This window comes from Muntiacus reevesi, chromosome 18, assembly GCF_963930625.1.
Source record: "Muntiacus reevesi chromosome 18, mMunRee1.1, whole genome shotgun sequence".
Classification (NCBI taxonomy): Eukaryota; Metazoa; Chordata; class Mammalia; order Artiodactyla; family Cervidae; genus Muntiacus; species Muntiacus reevesi.
Window position 1 is genome coordinate 39,119,432 of NC_089266.1, and position 21,599 is coordinate 39,141,030.

A 21,599-nucleotide genomic window follows, 5' to 3' on the forward strand; every position below is an offset into this window, starting at 1 on the left:
AGAGAGAATCTCCCTATTTCTCTTTTTGCAAATTTGAGGGTGTCTCATTTACACTTTCCCCCCTGAATTACTTAACTTGAGAAGTGTTCTTCTTGTAGGAAGTCCAAGAATAATTGGTCTCTAACCTATCTTGAAGAGGGCTATGGGAAATCATCTTTCTAAAGGGAACACACACTCTTAAAATGTCGGTTTCACCAAATCTCTTCTCTACCTCAAAGCCTTTGGTAACCCCTTACTTCTTACTAAGTTAACTCTTTGGTTTTCTAGATACTTAATATCTAGTTAGGCTGTCATTTGTCCAGCCACAGTTTCTCTTCCTCTGTAGCATGTCCCCTCTGGCAGTCAGTCCAGGATCCTGGTATCCCAAACCCTGGTGAACGTCTCCGCCTCTGTGGCTTTGCTAGAATGAATTCTTCTCTTAGCTCTGTTAATCATTGTCTTACTCATTCCTCAGGACTTCTTTCTTTGTGCAGCTTTTTGTGACCTTTAGCCTTAATTTCTTTTGTTGCTGACGTAGTGTGTATATAATCAAACACTAGGCTTATGTGAGTTTTGTCTGGCCAACTAGGTTGAAACATCCTTTGGGGCCAGACAATTGGACATTTTTCTATAGCTCTTGAGTACCTAACAGTTAGTAGCATGCAGTAGAGACATAGGGTAAGTGTTTTAAGACTGGGATGTTCTGTTCTAGCTGACCTGGGAGGGCGGAGACTCAGTTTCCCTGTCCTCCTCTCTTGTTTATTAGTTGGCTAAATGGAAGACAGCTGAGGAGGTGGCTGCCCTGATCCGGTCTCTGCCCGTGGAGGAGCAGCCCAAGCAGATCATTGTCACTAGGAAAGGCATGCTGGATCCACTGGAGGTGAGGTGGTGAATGAGGTAGAGGGAAAGAGGGCTGAGACCTGCTGCCTCTGTTTCTAAACTTGGACTTGATCTTGTCTCAGGTGCACTTGCTGGACTTCCCCAATATTGTTATTAAAGGATCAGAGCTCCAGCTCCCCTTCCAGGCTTGCCTCAAGGTGGAGAAGTTTGGGGATCTCATCCTTAAAGCCACTGAGCCGCAGATGGTTCTCTTTAACCTCTATGATGACTGGCTCAAGACTATCTCATCTTACACGGTATGAAACCACCTTGCTAGGAGCGCCACTCTGAGAGGAGTGGGTTTGGAGTCACAAGAAAGTCCTGTGCCTTAACTTTCTCCACAGGCCTCTTGGGGGGCTATTTTCACCTCATCCACCGTGGATGGGCCAGTGCCCCTGCCTGCGGTGAGGGGGACACCTTAGGGTGTGAGTCTCCAAAGGGATGGGCTGACGGAGAGGGAAGAATGTCCAGTAGCTGACCTCCCTTGCCACCATACCTCTCCCCAGGCCTTCTCCCGCCTCATCCTGATTCTGCGTGCCCTGCACGTGAACAACGACCGCGCAAAGGTGATCCTGAAGCCAGACAAGACTACGATCACAGAACCGCACCACATCTGGCCCACTCTGACTGACGAGGAGTGGATCAAGGTGGAGGTGCAGCTCAAGGACCTTATCTTGGCTGACTACGGCAAGAAAAACAAGTGAGTGGTGGTGGGGGCTACCGATGAGAGCCGCAAGGGGTGAAATAGGCGGCTCAGTATATACTTTCTGGGATTTTTGAAACATTTTAAGCTAAGATGATTCTCAAGAAATTGTCATGGAGATGCCTATAGGTGGTGTCTTCTGATGGTGTAGGAAGTGTCCATGTCTCAGGGCTCAAGCTGACTCTTGGGCACTGTTCCTTAGCAGAGGCACTGTTGGCATTTTGAGCAGGGTGTTTCTTTACTGTCCTTGCAGTCCAGGGAATTCTAACATCCCATACCCCTCAGTACCACAGCTCATCACACACACACACACATATATGCATGCACACACACCCACATAGTCAGTAGAGGGAGTTCTAACATCCTAGACCCCTCAGTACCACAGCTCATAACACACACACACACACACACACACAGAGTTCTCATATCCCAGACCCCACAGTAGCACAGCTAATAAAACACACACACACTTTCCTTCTTTCTCTTCCCCTGTCATTTTTGCAACCAAAAATGTCCATAGATTTCCAGACATTGGTAAGGGTGACTGACGTGTCAACTCTGAGAACTTGTTCCAGCATTTTCGTTTTTGAAAGTTTTTCCAGTTTCAGGGCACTTTTTGTTGAGATAGAGTGGGAGGTGTGGATGCTAAATCTGGTTTGAGCATGATCAAAAGGTGTACAGGCATAGGGCCAGCCTAGGATGTGACAAATCTGATCCATATTAGTGTATTTCCACTTCACACTTGGTGTATAAGTATCACTTAGGATTGTCTGGGGTCAGGGTACGAATGGGCTCTGTTTCTCACCCAGTTAACAAGCTTGCAGTTAGGGGTATAAGTGACCAAGGGAAGGGATCATTGTGGTGTGACTCACACTGTCCCCACAGTGTGAATGTGGCATCACTGACACAATCAGAAATTCGGGACATCATCCTGGGGATGGAGATCTCAGCACCATCTCAGCAGCGGCAGCAGATCGCTGAGATTGAGAAGCAGACCAAGGAACAGTCGCAGCTGACTGCAACCCAGACTCGCACTGTCAACAAGCATGGTGACGAAATCATCACCTCTACCACCAGCAACTACGAGACCCAGACTTTCTCCTCTAAGACTGAATGGAGGGTCAGGTAGTGCACAGGGCAGAGGGGTGGGGATGGGAAGGCCTGTCCGTGCTGCATGAGGTGCTTGAGTTGAGAAATGCCAACATTCCCTGCCTGTTTTTAGGGCCATCTCTGCCGCCAACCTGCACCTAAGGACCAATCACATCTATGTTTCATCTGATGACATCAAGGAGACTGGGTACACCTATATCCTTCCCAAGAACGTGCTTAAGAAGTTTATCTGCATATCTGACCTTCGTGCCCAGGTGAGTATGTTTGTCCAACTACGCCACAGTGTGTGCTAAGCATTTATGATCCTAAAACTCACCTAAGATTTCCTGGAACTGGAGGTGATGTTTTGAAATTCATGGATGAGTAAAGTATATATAAGGATAGCCAAAACAGGGAGGAAGCTTTTGGCCCCTACCAGATACCAAAGCATTATAAAGCTGTGGCAATTGAGAGGATGATGTGTGATTGGCCTAGAAGTTATTGGAAGGAAGTATCATATAGTCAGAACCAGATTCATGTGTATACAGAATGAAGTATCATATAGTCAGAAAGAGATTCATGTGTATACAATAAATCAGGTGTATCATTTGAGGATTCCACTTCATCTGTGGGATTGTGTTTTATGAAATTGAAGTAATCAGCAAAAGGAGACTTGATCCCTACTTTGTAGCACTTACAGAAGTAAAATCCAGGTGGAATAAAAATCTGGATATAAAATACTAAACTCTAGTATAGCATTAGAAGAAAATACTTATTGTCTTAGTGATGGTATAATCTTAAATAAGATACGCAGCACAAAAGCATCATCAGAATGATTAACTCGTATGTGATAGAGAGTACACAGAAGACAAGAACAGGAAGAAATAAAAGATAACCAGAAGACTGAGCAAAGAGTTTCAAGGTCGTTTCAAAGAGAAACCGGTGGTGGGAACAGTGCTGTGGATTTACAGATGTGTACAGCTTGTTGAATGCCTGAGCTGTGTGCTTGTGTGCTCATGTGTTTATGGATACTGTACTTAAATAATCAACTGGGGAATGTGTGAGGAGTGCCGATTCCTGGACCCCACTCAGGATTCTGATGTGATTAAGTCTGAGATGAGGTCCGTGTTTAACATTTGCATAAGCATCCCCAGGCTTTTTTAATGCAGGAGATTCTGGCCACATTTTGAGGAACTCTGTCCTTGTCCTGGAGAAGGGAATTAAGCACAAAGCTGGTACTAAGAATCTCTTTGGTCCCTGACCCCCTTGTCTCCAGATTGCAGGATACCTGTATGGGGTGAGCCCACCAGATAACCCCCAGGTGAAGGAGATCCGCTGCATCGTGATGGTGCCACAGTGGGGCACGCACCAGACGGTGCACCTGCCTGGCCAGCTGCCCCAGCACGAGTACCTCAAGGTTAGTGGAGGAAGTGGGAGGACTGCGGCTTCCTGCTCTCAGGGTGGTGAAGGGAAGGCAGAGGTTTTACTCTCATGGGTGGGATTCCTGGGCCCTAAATAGCTTTCCTTCACTATTCCTAAAGGAGATGGAACCTTTAGGTTGGATCCATACTCAGCCCAATGAGTCTCCCCAGCTGTCACCCCAGGATGTCACCACTCATGCCAAGATCATGGCCGACAACCCATCTTGGGATGGCGAGAAGACCATTATCATCACCTGCAGGTGGGCTTGAGCCCCCTTGGGAGGACGGGTGATGGGAGGCATTGCGGGCCAGGGCCCAGAATGGTGGCCTTAGCTCTGACTCTGTCCTCATTCCTCTTCCAGCTTCACACCAGGCTCCTGCACCCTGACAGCCTACAAGCTGACTCCCAGTGGCTATGAATGGGGCCGCCAGAACACAGATAAGGGCAACAACCCCAAGGGCTACCTACCCTCGCACTACGAGAGGGTCCAGATGCTACTGTCGGATCGCTTCCTTGGCTTCTTTATGGTCCCTGCCCAGTCCTCGTGGAACTACAACTTCATGGGTATGTGGGCCAGGGTGTGCGGTGGGGTCAGGGGTGCACAGGAAAGTGGGGATGAGGTTAGGCCACCACCCTTAGCACTTGGGCCCAGATTCTGGTTTAGAGATGGCCCAGGGACCCAGGCTGGGTGAGGCAGGTGGACCTTGTCAACGCTGGCCTCTTCCTTCTACTCCAAGGTGTCCGGCATGATCCCAACATGAAGTACGAGCTGCAGCTGGCAAACCCCAAAGAGTTCTACCACGAGGTGCACCGGCCCTCCCACTTCCTTAACTTCGCTCTCCTGCAGGAGGGCGAGGTCTACTCTGCGGACCGAGAGGACCTCTATGCGTAGTCGTCTCCTCATCTCCTGCTTCAGCCTCTGGTTAGGGCTAGAGCCTGTGACCCCACAGACAAGCTGGTGACATTCAGCAGCTTGGCCCTTTTTCCCTCTCTTTTGTGCTTGTGGTGATGTTGACCTTCTGGTGACTTGTAATTGTGAAAAAGTATAATAATAAATTTTGTATAAATAGGAGGTTTTGAAGCTTCTTTTCCCCTGAGCTCAGATTCTGGGTGTAGGGATGGCAGAGGCTGGACGTGTTCACAGCAAGCTGCTGGACTGAGCCCTGAGGCCCCCTGTTCAGAGCTGTGGGCATAAATATCCTCTAAGCTCAGTGAGCTGAAGGGGAGTTGGGTTTTCACACCCCTGCTGCTGTGACCACATTTGCCAGTTTTCCCCCAGATACTTGTAAACCCTCACCATTGTAAACCCTCACCGCTTTTCAGCATCTCTTGGAGCAGTCACTCTCTTGAGTGTAGAAGCTCCTGGCTTGTTCTCGGTAGCTGTAGAGCCCAGCTTAGCCCCTTAAGCTTTGTGTCACTCTCAGCCTGTCCTGGAAACAGGCACGTGGTTGGACAGTTGGCTGCCACTGGCTGAGGTCAGTGACAGCCCTCCTACCACTCACCTCTTGGCGGAGAGCTGGCAGCCAAGTCAGGCCCCATGACTCTAGACACAGGGGTGGAGCCTGGTGTGGACACCGGGGAGGGCTTGACAAAAGTGACCACTTACAGCCCTGGGCCTCAGCTCCTGGACGCCTGGCCGGAATGTCCTACTTCCTGTGACCTTGGGGGCTTTAACAGGACAGGGTCCAGAGCCCTGAGTCTCTTCCAGCCTTTTCCCTGAATCGCTCCTCCCTTGTCGCTTCTACCCCGCCCTCGACTGTCCTAAGCTGCTTCCTGGGCCAGGACTGATTGGCTTTTTCCTGCCCCAGTTGAGGGAGGAGGGTGTCGCACCCTTGGTCGCCTCCGGCGGACATGGAGCCCAGAAGGGCGGTGCCTGGGGCGCATGGCTGGGGGTCTCGGGTGGCCGCGGGGTCGGGGACAGCCGCGGAGCTCGTGTACCACCTAGCGGGGGCCCTGGGCGCTGAGCTGCAGGAGCTGGCGCGCCGCTTCGGGCCGGAGGCAGCGGCTGGGCTCGTGCCGCTGGTGGTGCAGGCGCTGGAGCTCCTGGAAAAGGCGGCCGTGGGGCCCGCCCCAGACTCGGTGAGTCACGGCGCCCTTCCCCAGCCGCCCGCCGGGCCAGCGGGGGCTGACCTTAACAGCGTCGCCTCCCCAGCTGCAGGTATCCGCGCAGCAGGCAGAACTCGAGCTGCGGCGGCTACGAGAGGAGAACGAGCGCCTCCGCAGAGAGCTGCGCTCTAGACCACAGGGTGAGTGCCGGCCTACGGGGCTCCGTGGTCGGGGCGGCTCAGGGCTTCCACCTGCGGGCCCGCTGTTGAGAACGCCCCTTCCTCAGAGGAGCACGCTCTGCTGCGGCAGCTCAAAGAGGTGACTGACCGCCAGAGGGACGAACTCCGGGCGTACAACCGCGACCTGCTGCAGCGAAGCCAGGAGACCGAGGCGGTGAGGGCGGGGCGGGGCGACGTGCGGGGCGCGGGGCCCTGCCGGCCCTCGGACGCCCCGCCCACCAGCCCCTTGGCTCCGCCCACAGTTGCAGGAGCAGCTGCAGCGCCTCCTGCTGGTGAATGGGGAGTTGCGGCAGAAGTTGGCCGCGGTACAAACCCAGCTGCGCGCTGCGCGGGACCGCGAGAGCCAACGAGAGCAGCGGCGCGAAGCGGCCGTGGAGCCGCCTCCGGAGCCGGTGCAGGGCCAGGCCGCGGGGCCGGGGTGCGAGCAGAGGCAGGAGTCCGAGCGGGCGGCCGCGGGCACAAGAGCCCCGGGGACCCCCGAGGACCCGGTGAGTGCCCGATGAGGGACCAGTCTGGCGCTCGGTGGGCACTCGGGAAAGTTCTGCTGTACGTAGCAGGCCAACAGGCTAGCTGGAAGGTGGTTACGAGTGTGCGCCCCCAGCCAGCCTCTGCCCCTACTCTCAGCCAGAGCCCCGGCCTGGCACCCATGGTAGCGCCCTGGCCTCCCAAGGCTCCCTGCCAGTCCTCTCGCGTCCCTGTCCAACCGAGGCGCCCCCTGACCAAGCCTGTCCTTCCACAGGCGGATGCCCCGCCGCCTCCAGGGCTCCCCGCCAAGGCAGGGCAGTGCGGCTTCAGTCGAGAGGAGGTTCAGCAGATCCTTCAGGAGCGGAATGAGCTCAAAGCCAACGTGTTCCTGCTGAAGGAGGAGCTGGCCTACTTCCAGCGGTGAGGGCGCCGGGCAGGGCCCGGAGGCGGGGGCGCCAGGTGCACCTGTTCCCTGGCCTCGGTTCACCCGCCTCATTCTTTGAGTGGTTGATATGTCCAGGGTGTCATGTGCCACCCACCGTGCTGGGCACTGGAGGACGTGAGTCATATAGTCCCTGCCCTCCCGGATCTTCTTCCACACGGGGGAGGGCCAGTGCTGAGGGTCAGCAGCAGTGGCTGTCAAGGAAGTACTCCGAGGAGAGGTGACACCTAAGCTTAGGGAGGCAAGGCAGAGTGTTCCCAAAAGGGGCAACAACATGCACAGTACTTGGGTCAAGACCTATTCTTAGCATCCCCACTGCTTTGTCTGCCCTTCTTCCTCCTCTGTAGGGAGCTGCTCACAGACCACCGGGTCCCTGGGCTTCTGCTTGAAGCCATGAAGGTAGCTGTCAAGAAGCAGCGGAAGAAGATCAAGGCCAAAATGTTAGGGACTCCAGAGGAAGCGGAGAGCAGGTAAGGCCCAGCCTCCGTTCCCACCCAGCCTGGTCACCTTCTGAACCCACTGCCTCAGACTGTGCTTGTCACCTGGCTTAGCCACCTCTGGAACCTACTAACCTGGCCTGGTCACCCCCCCAAGCCTGCCGTCCTGAGCCCACCACCTTCTCGCTGGGTCACAGGTGCTCCCACCTGCCCTGCTCGCTGCACATCCTGACTCTGCTTCTCCACAGTCGGTTTTCACTTTCTTTGGTTTCTTGTCTTGGCTGCGTCTGTTTGTTCTCAGACAGGTAAAGGTCAGGCTATAGCTGCAGGCCCTGTCCGCGGCCTGCTATGTATCTGGCTAGGAAATAAAAGCCTCAAGGTGTCCTCTGTCTCCCCAGATTTTCCTTCTCTCCAGCTTTCTTTAACTTTTCATGTTGGCGTATAGTGGATTAACAGTGTTGTGTGATGGTTTCAGGTGTACAGCAAAGTGATTCAGTTTCCCTCACTCCAGCTGTGGGGGCCCCAAAGTCGCTCTGTCCTCCCCTTCCCGCTCCTCGGGGCTACACAGAAGAATGAACACAGCAGACTCCGCTTGGCCCTCAGGGCCTTGATGAAGGACCCTCATGTCTCCTCTCCTCTCTTCTCTGCCTCAGTGACGATGAGGATGGCTCATGGCTCCTGCTCTCCAGTGATAAGGGAGACCATTCTGAACCCCCAGCCCCTGAGTCCAGAGTACGGAGTTTGTATGTTGAGGGAAGAGGAAGGATGAATGTGGTGGGGGTGGGGGTGGAGGGGCCCAACTTCCCTCCCGCTGCCCCAAGCAAGTAGCATGCCCGTCCCCTCCTGCTCCTCTGGTGGCCCCTTACCGCCCCCTGCCTCATGCTGCCCTTTCTTGCTCTGGGGCCCCTTTTGACAGCTCCCCCTGCCGCCCTCAGCCCCTGTCCTTGACCTCCCTGGCAGCCAGGCTCAAAGCACCTCTTGGCTCTCCCCCCAGCTTTGGCCAGTGGTATCGGGGTGAAGCAGAGGCCCCTGGGACTGAGACCAGCAGTGTGGCTCCCAGCCAGCTACAGGGAGGAGAGGAGACCCCGCAGCCACCCCACCTGGAGCCGGTGGGCAGCCCGACAGCCCCCGACTCCTGATGGGTCCCGCTGTGCTCTCAGTGAACATCTTTGTCTGGGGTCTCAGCTACCCCAGAGGCCTGACTTTGGAATCTGTCTGTGGTTGGATGTGTGACCTCAAATGAGGACTGGGCTTCCTCCTTCCCTGCCCTTCCCAGGCTCTTCTCTAATCCTGGTCCGAGCTGGGGTCTGATGGGAGCTCAGCCTACTTTCCTTCCTATCAGTTCAGTTCAGTTGCTCAGTGGTGTCCGACTCTTTGCGACCCCATGGACTACAGCACACCAGGCCTCCCTGTCCATCCGGGAGTTTACTCAAACTCATGTCCGTGGAGTTGGTGATGCCATCCAACCATCTCATCCTCTGTCATCCTCTTCTCCTCCTGCCTTCAATCTTTCCCAGCATCAGGGTCTTTTCCACTGAGTCAGTTCTTCCCATCAGGTGGCCAAAGTATTGGAGTTTCAGCTTCAGCCTCGGTCCTTCCAATGAATATTCAGGACTGATTTCCCTTAGGATGGGCTGGTTGGATCTCCTTGCAGTCCAAGGGACTCTCAAGAGTCTTCTCTAACACCACAGTTCAAAAGCATCAATTCTTTTTTTTTTTTTTTTTTCAGTTCTACCACTTTATTGCTACCAACCCATCTCCCTCCACCCTCGTGCACACATGCTCAGTCATGTAACCTCATGGACTGCAGGCCCGCCAGGCTCCTCTGTCCATGGACTTTTCCAGGCAAGAATACTGGAGTGGGTTGCCATTTCCTTCTCCAAAAAGCATCAGTTCTTTATAGTCCAACTCTCACATCCATGTATGACTGCTGGAAAAACCATAGCTTTGACTAGATGGACCTTTGTTGGCAAAGTAATGTCTCTGTTTTTTAATATACTGTCCTTCCTATACCTCTGTGCCAAGCCTCGGGGGCCAGATAAAAGTGCTGCTTCTCTGATTTTGTTTCCCCATCCGTGACACGGAGAGCTGACTGCCCCCCCACCAGGTGTTTGTGCAGATGGCCTGAGCTATTGGAATAAAGCAACTGCCCGTGATACCAGAAATGGCTCCACGTCTGTCTGTCAGCGATCTGCCCCTGCCCAGCTCTGCCAGGACGGCCCCCTTGGTTGTCACTGGTGGGGGGGTGGTGCTTCTCCCCTCTCCGACTTTCCTTGGGGAATGTGACCTAATGGATTTCTGTGACTTACCCACTCGCCTGTCCGGGATCCAGGACTTAGAGCCTCACCTTCCTGCCCACTCCGGATTCAGACCTGCCCGGAAGCCTCTACTGGGCCCATTGGCCTTCCCTTTCCTTTCAGTATTCTGGTGTCTGCGCCTCAGCGCCTGCCCACTGTCTCAGGGAGGTGCCTCGTGGCAGCCCGCCCCTCTAGCCTGGTTTCCTCAGGAAAAGCCTGGGGAGGAAGCAGGAAGGGGGTTGGGAGCTGTGGGGGCCAGACTGACCCAAGCCCTCCCGCTGCACTGACCGCCATGGGGCCGGGGCTGCTGTTCCCTCTGCTGCTGCTCGGGGCTCTGGGAGCCCCAGGGTCTGAGCTGGACGCCGGGGGGCGGCACGTCTGCAAGGCCAGCAGGTGGGTCTTGTGGGCGTCTGACGAGGGGGGAGGAGGACATGAGGAAAGAGGGGCTAAAGCTGGAAGGGTCCGGGGACAGCCTGGAGGGCAGTGGGATGGCCAGGGACAGAGTGGAAAGGGTTTGCAGACGTGGGGCTGTGACCCTTGGCCAGGCTCACCAGATGGGGCTGAGGCCAGCGACAGTGATCCAGCTGCAGGTCCAGGCTGCCCCCCCGGCTGACCCCTCTCTGCCCCACAGCCCCTCTGCTGAGCTCCAGTGCTGCCCAGGCTGGAGGCAGAAAGATCGAGAATGCACCATCCGTGAGTAGCCAGGATGGTCCCACCCACCCCACCCCACCCGCCACTGGAGGAGAAAGGAGGACAGAGCCCAGTGACCCTTCCTTCCTACCCACCCTGGGGTCTATTTGCCCTCCTGAGTCCTTGTGCCAGGGTCCCTCCTGTGACCCAAACCCCCCACCCCCGAGGAAACAGCTCTTGAGGGAGGCAGGGGCAGCAGGAGCCAGTGAGAGGGACAGAGTGTCCCCTGGCCACACCCCTGTCCTTCCAACCTGGGTGGGGTGTTTTTCAGCCATCTGCGAGGGGCTGGACGCCTGCCGGGAAGACGAGGTATGTGTGAAACCAGGCCTCTGTCGATGCAAACCTGGATTCTTCGGAGCCCAGTGCAACTCCCGTGAGTCCTGAGGGTCTCCTGAAGGATGAAGGGGCCGGGCAGGACTGGGGGAGAGGGGAGGCGAAGCAGGGAGCAAAGAAATCTTACAAGAGCAGGGCCAGAGTCCTTCCAAGCTTTGCTGAGGAAACTGAGGTCTGGAGACAGGAAGTGACGCACTCCCGGGGATGCCCTGAGTCATCTGGTTTCTACCCCATCTTCAAAGTCCTCCCACAGGTTCAGCTCTGGGCTGTTCATCTTCCCTTTCAACTTCCTGAAAGACGCTGGAGATCCCGGTTAACTGCAGAATGAATGCGCTCTTAGTCTCATACACCTTATGCCAGTCTGGAGGGAGAATGGAGTGTCCACCTTCTCGGGCACAAAGAGGGACTTGGCAAAGTGGTTGGTGGCCAGTTGAGCCAGAGGGCAGCCAGCCGCCAGGGGTCGGGGTTGAGAGGAGACGCTGGGGGTGTGGCTTCTTCCCCGACCCCAAGGGCAGCCTCCAGGCCTGGACAGACACAGTTGGGGGTGTTGGGGGGGAACCCAAGGAGAGGGAGGAGGGGCCCGAATGCAGGCCCACCCACTTCGGTGTGGCTCTGAACAGGCCATTTCCCACTCGCAAGTGTGTTCTGGAATGTGGAAGTGGGAGGCTGGGCCAGTGCTAAGGAGACTTGTGGTTCAGAGCCAGGGGCAGGAAGTGAGCTGTGCCCCAGGGGACAGGCTGTCCCGGCTCTTGGAGGGTGGGCCCGCTCCCCCCACGCACACTTCCTTGGCCCAGGGTCCCTCCTGGCACACAAGCGGGCGCGCGGCGAGCATCCGTGCCCAACCCCGAGCCCGCTGACCCTCTTCCGTCGCCCCCGTGCCCTAACGCAGGCTGCCCGGGCCAGTACTGGGGCCCCGACTGCAGGGAGGTCTGCACCTGCCACCCGCACGGCCAGTGCGAACCGGCCACCGGCGCGTGCCACTGCCAACCCGACCGCTGGGGCGACCGCTGCGAGTTCCCGTGCACCTGCGGTCCCCACGGCCGCTGCAACCCCGAGACCGGCGCGTGCCGCTGCGAGCCCGGCTGGTGGTCGCCCACGTGCCGCCGCCCATGCCAGTGCAACCCCGCGGCGGCACGGTGCGATCAGGCCACCGGCTCCTGCCTGTGCGAGCCGGGCTGGTGGGGCCGCCGCTGCAGCTTCCGCTGCGCCTGCCACGGCTCGCCGTGCGCGCAGGAGTCGGGCCGCTGCGCCTGCCGGCCGGGCTGGTGGGGCCCCGAGTGCCGGCAGCCGTGCGAGTGCGTGCGCGGCCGCTGCAGCGCCGCCTCCGGCCAGTGCAGCTGCCCGCCCGGCTTCCGCGGCGTGCGCTGCGAGCTGCCCTGCCCCGCCGGCCGGTACGGGCTCCAGTGCCGCGACAGGTGAGCCGGGGCGGCGACGGGGTGGGGGTGGGGGGTGCGGATGAGAAGGGAGGGAGAAGGGCGTGCGAAGTAGGAGGAGAGAATGAGAGGGCGGGCGGGGGAGGAGGGGCCGCTGGAAGAAGGTTGCGCAGAAACAGACAAGGGTGGGGTGAAAGGGGGCAAAGAGACCCTCGACGCCCCTGAGTCCAGCCTCGCCCACCACTTTCATCTGGTTGCTGTTAAACAAAATACTCCTAGCAAGCCGTAGAAACAGGACGAAAGAAACACAAGGAATCACATGGCAAAAAGGCTATTGCAGGGTCTCTCTGCCTCTCAGGGGCTTTCAAACTTTGACCAGGTCCACCCACTTTAAGAAACGTTTTACATTCTATCATATATGTATTCAGCTCAATTCAGTGCTCAGTCGTGTTCGACTCTTTGCGACCCCATGGACTGCAGCATGCCAGGCCTCCCTGTCCATCACCAACTCTCAGAGCTTGTTCAAACTCATGTCCATCGATTCGGTGATGCCATCCAACCATCTCATCCTCTGTCATCCCCTTCTCCTCCTGCCTTCAATCTTCCCCAGAATCAGGGTCTTTTCCAATGAGTCAGTTCTTCACATCAGGTGGATAAAGTCTTGGAGCTTCAGCTTCAGCCTCAGTCCTTCCAATGAATATTCAGGACTGATTTCCTTTAGGATTGAGGGACTCTCAAGAGTCTTCTCCAACACCACAATTCAGAAGCATCAATTCTTAGGATCTCAGCTTTCTTTATGGTCCATTTATTTCTTTATTAATACATATGATATACATATATATCATACATGTATATGATGGGCTATATATTAACTGAAGTAAAAAGTTAAGCTGACAGCACACACACATTGCATATATATACACCCAAATGTTTTCTGTTCTCTCTTTTTAAATTTTAGTCAGGATCTGTTAAATTGGTTTTATGAACTCCTCTTCTCCCACTAACGAGTCTGATCCAAGTGAGTGATCCCAGATAATTAAGTCTCTGGAGGGAGAAAGTTCAAATAAGGATGAAGGCGATATTAAGATAAGATAAGCCTTACTGGAAAAGTTGTTAAAAGAGTAGATCCTAAGAGTTCCTGTCACAAGGGAAAAAAAAAAAAAAAAACTTTTTATTTTTTGGTATCAATATGAAATGATGGGTGTTAACTAGACTTTTCATGGTAATCATTTCACACTATATATGAGGTCATTATGCTGCACACTTTGAATTCATAATAGTGCTGTATGTCAAAGATAACTCAGTAAACCTGAAAAAATCTAAAGATAAAATGCTAGTGGTGAGAACATGCACTTGATGCATTTTTATAACGCATTAAATGGGATAGGAGCTAAACTACTGAGGCCTGTTCATGCCAGACCTCTGAGGTGGCAAGGGTGGAAGGGAGGAAGGGGGAAGGGGAAGGAAGGAAACCCTGGGCAGAAGGGAGGCAGAGGTAGGGGTGGTAACTTGGTTTCCCTGGCTGGGCTGGGAACTCCTGGGGACCCTGGGATCCAGGGAAGGATGGGGCTCAGAATGGGGGGGGTTAGGAAAGAGCTGGAATCCTACTAGAGCCACAGAGATAGTCTCTCCAGCCTCCTTGTTGTACAACATGGGGAAACTGAGGCTCAAACCTGCCAGAATGGCCCTGCTGGAACCAAGATGCGCTCTAGACCCCGGAGGCCTGGGTGGGTGCGACATCCGTCCACCTCTCAGGGCTCCCTGGACTCCTTCTCTTCCCAGCTGTGGCCACTGCAAGCAGAATAAACCATGCTCTGCAGACACAGGCAGCTGCGAGGCCTGCGAGCCGGGCTGGAACGGGACCCAGTGCCACCAGCCCTGCCCTCCTGGCACCTTTGGCGAGAACTGCAGGCAGCAGTGCCCCCGCTGCCGGCTTGGGGAGGCCTGTCAGCCAGACACCGGGCACTGTCAGCGCTGTGAGCCTGGCTGGCGGGGGCCCAGGTGAGGGGCCAGCCTGCTCAGGGTGGGGCATCCCTTCCTTCTAGATACTGGCCCCAACTGCTCCCTCTCCCAAGCATATAGTCACACAACCCTGTGGGGCCCCTCTCTGGGTGAAAACCAAGGCAGGAGAAATGGGTGATGATGGGGCCCTGGGCAGGTGCCCCCCCCACTACTCAGGCTTCCCACTCTTACCTCCCTCCAGGGATCTATAGTCTATCACCTATTGGGTCTGACCTCAGATTCAAGGCCCTGTTTGCACCTGAGCTTCACTGCTGGATGAGTAGACGCTGGGGTCTCTGAATCTAGAAGTATGGGGGGAGATGGGTGGAGCCCATCTGGGGGCAGGGGTCAGGCCTGCCTTGCTCTCCATTCTGAGTCTCCCCTCACCTCAGGTGCGAAGACCCCTGCCTGACTGGCACCTTTGGGGAGGGCTGCGGCTCTACCTGCCCCACGTGTGTCCAGGGGTCCTGTGATGCTGTGACCGGGGAGTGTGTCTGCACCGTCGGCTACTGGGGGCCCAGGTGAGGACGGGGAGGAGGAGGGGCCTAGGTCAGGCCTCTGTGCAGTCTGCTCCCTAAACTTCCCCACCTGGGCTTCTCCCCCGCCCACCCAGCATCCTCGTAACTAGGAAGTTATTCCTCTGGTTGTGGGGTCTGCATCTTCCAAAGGGGGCTCAGAGGTAGAAGTAGAACCAGCTCAGTCGTGTCTGACTCTTTGCGACCCATTGGACTGTATGTAGCCTGCCAGACCCCTCTGTCCACGGCAAGAACATGGATTTCCCAGGCAAGAACACTGGAGTGGGTTGCCATTTCCATCTCCAAGGGATCTTCCCAACCCAGGGATCGAACCTGCGTCTCCTGCACCTCCTGCCTTGGCAGGCAGATTTTTCACCACTGTTACTGTGCCACCTGGAAATGTCAGTGTCGCCAATGTCAGGTTCTCCCACCTATGGGACAGAAGAGAGTATTAACTGGAAGAGATTTCATTTTACAGAGGAGAGGACCAAGACCCAGAGAGTTAGGCCGGGGCGGGCCTTGCTCAGACCTCCAGACTCTGAGGAAGTGTCTCTGGATTCCACTGGCATCTTGCTTATTTCAACGATAGCGCCAAGTGGACAAGGAATGATCTTGAGAAGTGGACCCTGCCTGAGGCTTTCACCCTGGGGGCCTGGGAGCCAGGGGGCAGTGTGTGGATGGTCTCTCTGGAAGATGGGCTTAGGGGCTAAGGGATTCTTGTAAACACTGCCAGGGGTGGGGTGCTTAGAATGTGGCTCAGAGGTCAGAGGAGTCTGGCTGGGCATCCTTCAGGGGAAGTCTGTGTGGCAGGGGGTAGGGAGCAGTGCCCAGAAATCTACCTTCCCCTGCCCACCTCCATGCCTTCTCAGCCACCCTCCCACTTATATCTCCTGTCCCCCCAAAGCTGCAACACTTCGTGTCCATCTGGCTTCCATGGAAACAACTGCTCTGTTCCTTGCGAATGTCCAGAGGGAAACTGCGACCCTGTCTCTGGGGCCTGCCAGCTGGGTAAGCTCGAACAAAGAGTACAGGGTGAAGTAGCTGGGGGAAGGGTGGCCTTTTTTTTTTTTTGGCTGTACTGCATAATAAGTGGCATCTTAGTTCCCTGACCAGGGATCGAACCCGTACCCCATGCAGTGGAAACTTGGAGTCTTAACCACTGGTGTGCCAGGGAAGTCATGAAAGAATGGCCCCTGACACAGGCTCTGGGGCTTCCTTACTTGCTAGAAAGGCTAAGCCCACTTCAGAGATGCTCTCTCTACCTGAAATCTGTATGGGTGCTTTGGGGGCCCCCTGAAGACATGACAAAGCCCTGGTCCCCTGAGAAAACAGGCTAGCACCCAGGAGATGGGTACACAGGGCTGGGTACTGGGGTGTCTCATCAGGCCTGAGAATTGGGGCAAGAGTTTGTGGAACAGGCTGGGGACCATCAGGAAGGGACAGACCAGTAGGGAGGCTGCCTGGAGGAGGGGGCCTCCAAGCGGAGCTGAGTCTACATCTCTCAGAAGAGGGGGAGGGCCCCACAGGTGGGAGATTCTGGGGAGAAGGCAATGCAGAGCTAGAGATGAGACATGATGTGTGGGAGACAAGAAGGCCCCGAATATGTGTCCGTCGCCCGCCCTCCCTAGGATCTCATAGTCAGGACGCCGCCCTCATCGCGGGCATCCTCGTACCTCTGCTGCTGCTCCTCCTGGCCATCGCCTGCTGTGCCTGCTGCTGCTGGGCTGCCCGGCTGGACCCCAAGGACAGGTGAACATAGGCCCCTGTCTTCCCGACCCTACAGCTCAGGCCGTGGGTGGAAGCAAGGTGGTATCTATGGTTTCCTTTCTGGGATGGAGATAGGCTGGCCTTGTCACACGCATAAGTCAGCTAATGAAGTAGCTGGCCATGGCCGTGGCCTGGAGACACCAGGTCAGCCACCTGCCCTCCTCAGATGCTTCTGGGGGTGGAGGGTGTGGGGGAGCAGGCACCAGGCTGGCAGAAGGCAGAAGCAGCAGCAGGATAGCTCTGGGCGGGGAGGCAAAGAGACCAGGCCTCCGAAGGGAGAGTGCCATGAAAGCCTGTGCAAGGGTTCAGCAGAGGGCGTGGTTTTCCGAGTAAAGCAGAGGTGAGAAGGGATTGAGGCTTGGGGGCTGCTGCAGGGAACACTTCGCACAAGAGCTTTGTTCCTTTGTGAAATGTCTTCATACTTCTCGGCCCCTTGGAAGCTCAGAGCAGTGTGGATGGAGGTTTTGAGCAAGGCACTTGGTGGCAGCGGATTTGCCTTCTTAATTCCCAGGAGGACACAGACCCAAGGTGACCCTGATAGTCGATGGCCCGCATGAAGCCCGTGCCCAGTTTTCTGGACTCTGTTTTATCTGGTGTGATGTTAGTTCACTCACTACCCCTTGAGCATGTCCCTCTTGTCTGTGGGGGCATCGTCAGAGCAGCAGACCTAGGAGGCCCTACCCTGGGGACCTAGATCTCGGGGGGACAAGGAGAAGTCCCTCACTCAATAACCAGGATGTGTGCACAGTCTGTCTGAGGAATGGCAATGAGTGAAGCAGTTGCTTCCAGCTTGGCGGTGAGGACAAGGGTGGGCTTCCCAGAGGTGGTGTCACTTCCAGAAAGATCGGTGAGCTGGGGCTCAGCGAGGATGATAATCACACATCGCTGCATTTGGGGGCAGCCCTCTGTGTAGTTGGTGCTATGCTGGGTCCTGAAAAAAAGCTCTGATAGATAGGAGTTGTTGTCCCCATTTTACAGATGAGGAAGTTGAGGCCCAGAGAGGCTAAATCAGAGCCAGATTACCCACCTCGTGACTCTGGAGCCACGCTGCCTTCTGTGTCAGGCTTAGATCTTGAAGTCAATATTTTATATATGTGTGTATATATATATCTCCAGATCTCAGTTTGGATTTTACTCTGTAGTCACAGAGAGTCACTGAAGTAGACATGGTCACTTTGTTCCATGAACCGTGGAATCAGGATGGTCCTGGCCCTTTTCTCTACCCCAGTCAGGGCTCTCCCACACTGACCACTCTCCCATGCCCTTGCCCTCAGGCCAGTGAGAGATGGAACCGCCGTGTCCAGGATGAAGCTGCAGGTCTGGGGGGCCCTGACCTCCAGCCTGGGCTCTGCGCTGCCCTGCGGTTCCCTAGGCAGCCACAAGCTTCCCTGGGTGACAGGTAAGTGGGTGCTGAGGGTCAGGGGTCGCCAGGACGAGGTGTCCCCTCGGGCGCTGCACTTGACCTGGAGCCCCTCCCCCGCAGTCTCGCACCACGACCCGGAGATCCCCTTCAACCACAGCTTCATCGAGCCGCCCTCCGCCGGCTGGGCTTCGGATGACTCCTTTTCTTCCGATTCCGAGTCTGGAGAAGAGGACGAGGGCCCTGCCTACTGCGTGCCACCCCAAGAAGGTAGCCCCCAAACAGCCCCCCCGCCCCGAGCCCACCTGCTCATCACACCCTCTTCTTTATTCCTTCAGCACACGTGCAGCAGGCGCCCACTCTGTGCCCGTCACGGTTCTTGGTTGTGGGATGCAGTCAAGAACAAGAGAGACGCCTGCCCTCCCCAAGCTTATAGTCTATGAGACAGTGGGTGGTAGGACAGAGTGATACGTGCTTTCACGGGGGACACGCGAGTAGGGGCTCGTGATCCAGCACGTCAGGGGTGACAGGGGTCAGAGACGATGTCTAGGTGTTTGTGGTATCGGAGTTGAATCTGGCAGAATCGGTAGGAGTTAGCCCAGGGACAGGGAGAGATGGGAATGACATTCCAGGAAGAGGGGACGGTGTACACAAAGGGCAGTAAGTAAGAAGGACGTGGCCACGTGGCGCTGAAAGAGTGTTAGCGTGGTTGGAGTGTGGCATTATCACAAAGTTGGGGAGAACAGTGAGACTGGAGGGTACCGGCGGTAGTCTCTGCCTGAATAGCCCTTTCCCCTGGCTCTCTGCATCCTCACCCTCTCCCTTGCTCCATCTTGGGAGCCTCCCAAAAGATGCTGAGCTGGGTAAGTAAGATGGACTGGAGAGCCCAGCCCAGCTTCGGTCAAGCACTTCTGTCTCCTCTGCCAGGGATGGTCCCTGTGGCCCCAGCGGAATCCTCAGAGGCCAGCCTGGCTGGAGGTCCCTTCCCTCCCCCCGAGGACGCCTCCACGCCGTTTGCCATCCCACGCACTTCCAGCCTCGCTAGGGCCAAGCGGCCATCAGTCTCCTTTGCTGAAGGCACCAAGTTTGCACCGCAGAGTCGTCGAGGCTCCGGGGAGCTCTCCAGCCCGCTCCGAAAGCCCAAGAGGCTCTCCCGGGGGACCCAGCCAGGTCCTGAAAGCCAGGAGACTGAGGAGTCCACAGGCCCACAAGTGGAAACAGATGGGGCCCCTCCTGGTACTGCCAGCCCCAGGGATTCAGCTGTTGGTCGCCGTCGGCTCCCACTTGGTGGCCGGACAGTGGCTGAGCGTGTGGAAGCCATTGAGGGCAGCGTCCAGGAAAGCTCAGGCTCGGTCACCACGATCTACATGTTGGCAGGGACACCCCGGGGACCTGAGGGCCCTGTCCGATCTGTCCTCCGCCGTTTTGGTAGCTTCCAGAAAGGCCAGGCAGAACCCAAGGTCAAGAGTGCCATCCCCAAGCCTCCACGTCGGGCCCTGAGTCGGAACAAGGGCAGCCCCAGGCTGGACTCTGGCTCTGCCAATCAGAGCCCCAGCTCAGCCATGAAGGAGGAACTGACTGGGGCCTTGGAGTCTGCAGGGACTGGGTCAGAGGAAGGGGCCAGGGGCCTGGAGGGCGGCATCAAGAGCTCAGGGGGTGGCCAGGCGCTGGCCCCTGAGGATGGTCCCCTAGTACAGGATCCCCAGAAGGTGGCTGACAAGGAAGGGCAGGAGGAGCCCCAGTATGAAAATGTTGTACCCATCTCTGGGCCACCGGAACCCTGAGGATCTTGAATTTTGTGAGTGGTAAGACTGTGGATGGGGCTTGGGCCTCAGATCGCCCCCATCAGATTGTGTTTTGTGCTGGGAAAAGATCCCAGGGCCAGAAAGACATGCCCCCTTTCGCTTTCACCGGGAAATGTCAGTGCTGGAGGCCAGTTGGCTCTGGGTCCTAGCCGAGCTCTGGGAGTGGGTCTGGAAGGCCTGGGCAGAGACCCCACTGGATGGGGTCAGGAAGGGGGAAGAGATGACTGCAGGGACTTTTTCTCTGTTGTCCTGGGCCCTGTTTAGCCCCAGTCTCTTCTTTCCTTCATTTGCAAAACATTTTTCTGAAATGGGAAACAACCTAACTGATGATAAAAGATTAAAGAGATATTCCTTATGAAAGGTTCCTAACCAACCAAATAAATCAGGTTGTGTAAGAATATGGGAGCTTGTTCATGCTATCCTGCTACATGTAAATCATGTTTCCTTTTTACAAATTTCATTCCTTTTGGCCTCAGAATACATGTTTAGAATTCTTCCATTTTGTGTTTATTTTGTGACTGTTTTATAGACTTAAAAAAGAAAAAAAAGATGTGAGGGGGACTTCCCTGGTGGTCCAGAGGTTAAGAATCCACCTTGCAATGCAGGGGACTTGGGTTCCACTCCTGGTCAGAGAGACTTATGAGATCCCACATGCTGCAGAGCAACTAAGCCCACGGACCGCAACTAGAGAGCCCGAGTGCAACAGCCACTGAAGCCTGCCCACTCTGGACTCCATGTGCTGTTACTAAGAGCCGACATAACCGAATCAATAAGTATTTTTTAAAGAAATAAAAAAGATGGATGTGCATAAAAAACATTTGAGAGGAAGGCATCAAATGGCATTTTTCTCCAGGAGATGAGAGTGCGGCAGATATTTTCTTAAATTTAGACATAATTTGCAAATTTCCTACAGTGGACATTCTTTTTCACTTTTCTCACTGGGTTGAATTTTTAAAATTATAACAAGCAATGTTGTTTGTTAAAAAGTACTGGGCTTCCCCTAGTGGCTCAGTGGTAAAGAATCTGCCTGCAAAGGCAGGAGACACGAGTCCAGTCACTGATCTGGGAAGATGCCACATGCTGCAGAGCTACGAAGCCTGGGCGCCTCAACTACTGAAGCTCACATGCCCTAGACCCTGTGCTCCACAACGAGAGAAGCCACCACAATGAGAAGCCTGTGCACGGCACCTAGAGAGAAGCCCCTACTCGGCACCGCTAGAGAAAAGCCTGTGCAGCAATGAAGATCTAGCATAGCCAAAAATAAACAAAAGTTTAAAAATAAGTAAAAGGTACTAACATTATAAACATGTCTAGAGTAAAAATCAGACTTCCCTTCTCCCCAAGGGATTCTGCGGGATGAGGGAGGGGCCAGACTTAATTTTCATGGAATGCCTGTTGGTCTAGTCTGGAATTCTTTCCTCACGTATTTGCATTACCCAGATAGGAAATAAAGCTCAAACCCTTCTGTCCCAGTGTGTAGAGAAGCTCATGAACAGTTTAGATGCTGCCTTTCAGATATTTTTCTGTGCGCATGAAAACAAAAGAGCATCTCATTCTGCAATGTGCTATTTTACTTAACAGTATATCCTGGCTATCTTTTGATGTTAGTTAATATAAAACTACCTCTTTTTATAAAAAATGAGATTCCATCATGGGGAAATAACACAGGTTATTTAAGCCATCCCTTACCTATGGGGATGTGGGTTGTTTCTAATTATTTTGATCCAATAAATGATGCAGTAGCCAAATCTGTCTAC

The 21,599-nt window shown here is 55.1% G+C and overlaps 3 protein-coding genes across 7 annotated transcripts in view; all 3 read left to right on the top strand.

Annotated features, from left to right (window-relative positions):
* PRPF8 (pre-mRNA processing factor 8) overlaps positions 1-5,144 on the top strand; it is a 32,289-nt gene extending 27,145 nt beyond the window's left edge. Inside the window, exons 35-43 of the mRNA XM_065908894.1 lie at positions 746-859; positions 942-1,115; positions 1,365-1,558; positions 2,447-2,686; positions 2,784-2,925; positions 3,927-4,067; positions 4,192-4,331; positions 4,434-4,636; positions 4,810-5,144. Coding sequence (XP_065764966.1) covers positions 746-859; positions 942-1,115; positions 1,365-1,558; positions 2,447-2,686; positions 2,784-2,925; positions 3,927-4,067; positions 4,192-4,331; positions 4,434-4,636; positions 4,810-4,964 — 1,503 coding nt within the window. The 3' untranslated portion in view covers positions 4,965-5,144. The remainder of the gene's footprint in view (positions 1-745; positions 860-941; positions 1,116-1,364; positions 1,559-2,446; positions 2,687-2,783; positions 2,926-3,926; positions 4,068-4,191; positions 4,332-4,433; positions 4,637-4,809) is intronic.
* A 550-nt stretch (positions 5,145-5,694) lies between these two features.
* Positions 5,695-9,866, top strand: RILP (Rab interacting lysosomal protein). Of its 4 annotated transcripts, none has more exons than XM_065908605.1 (8): positions 5,695-6,151; positions 6,225-6,318; positions 6,405-6,511; positions 6,600-6,845; positions 7,097-7,242; positions 7,612-7,734; positions 8,355-8,444; positions 9,431-9,866. In XM_065908605.1, exons 1-8 carry the CDS (start codon positions 5,924-5,926, stop codon positions 9,654-9,656), a joined length of 1,260 nt encoding a protein of 419 aa, XP_065764677.1. In that variant the 5' UTR covers positions 5,695-5,923; the 3' UTR covers positions 9,657-9,866. The 4 variants fall into 4 exon arrangements, with proteins under 4 accessions (XP_065764677.1, XP_065764679.1, XP_065764678.1 ...); XM_065908607.1 differs by having other exon boundaries at positions 8,355-8,433; positions 9,431-9,642; XM_065908606.1 differs by having other exon boundaries at positions 8,696-9,574.
* Positions 9,867-10,014: 148 nt separating this feature from the next.
* Positions 10,015-21,599, top strand: SCARF1 (scavenger receptor class F member 1). Of its 2 annotated transcripts, none has more exons than XM_065908602.1 (11): positions 10,015-10,391; positions 10,630-10,691; positions 10,960-11,061; positions 11,911-12,436; positions 14,177-14,395; positions 14,788-14,916; positions 15,815-15,918; positions 16,539-16,659; positions 17,952-18,076; positions 18,161-18,307; positions 18,965-21,599. In XM_065908602.1, the coding sequence occupies exons 1-11, from the start codon at positions 10,291-10,293 to the stop codon at positions 19,819-19,821; spliced, it is 2,493 nt and encodes an 830-aa protein (XP_065764674.1). In that variant the 5' UTR covers positions 10,015-10,290; the 3' UTR covers positions 19,822-21,599. The 2 variants fall into 2 exon arrangements, with proteins under 2 accessions (XP_065764674.1, XP_065764676.1); XM_065908604.1 differs by having other exon boundaries at positions 18,198-18,307; positions 18,965-19,682.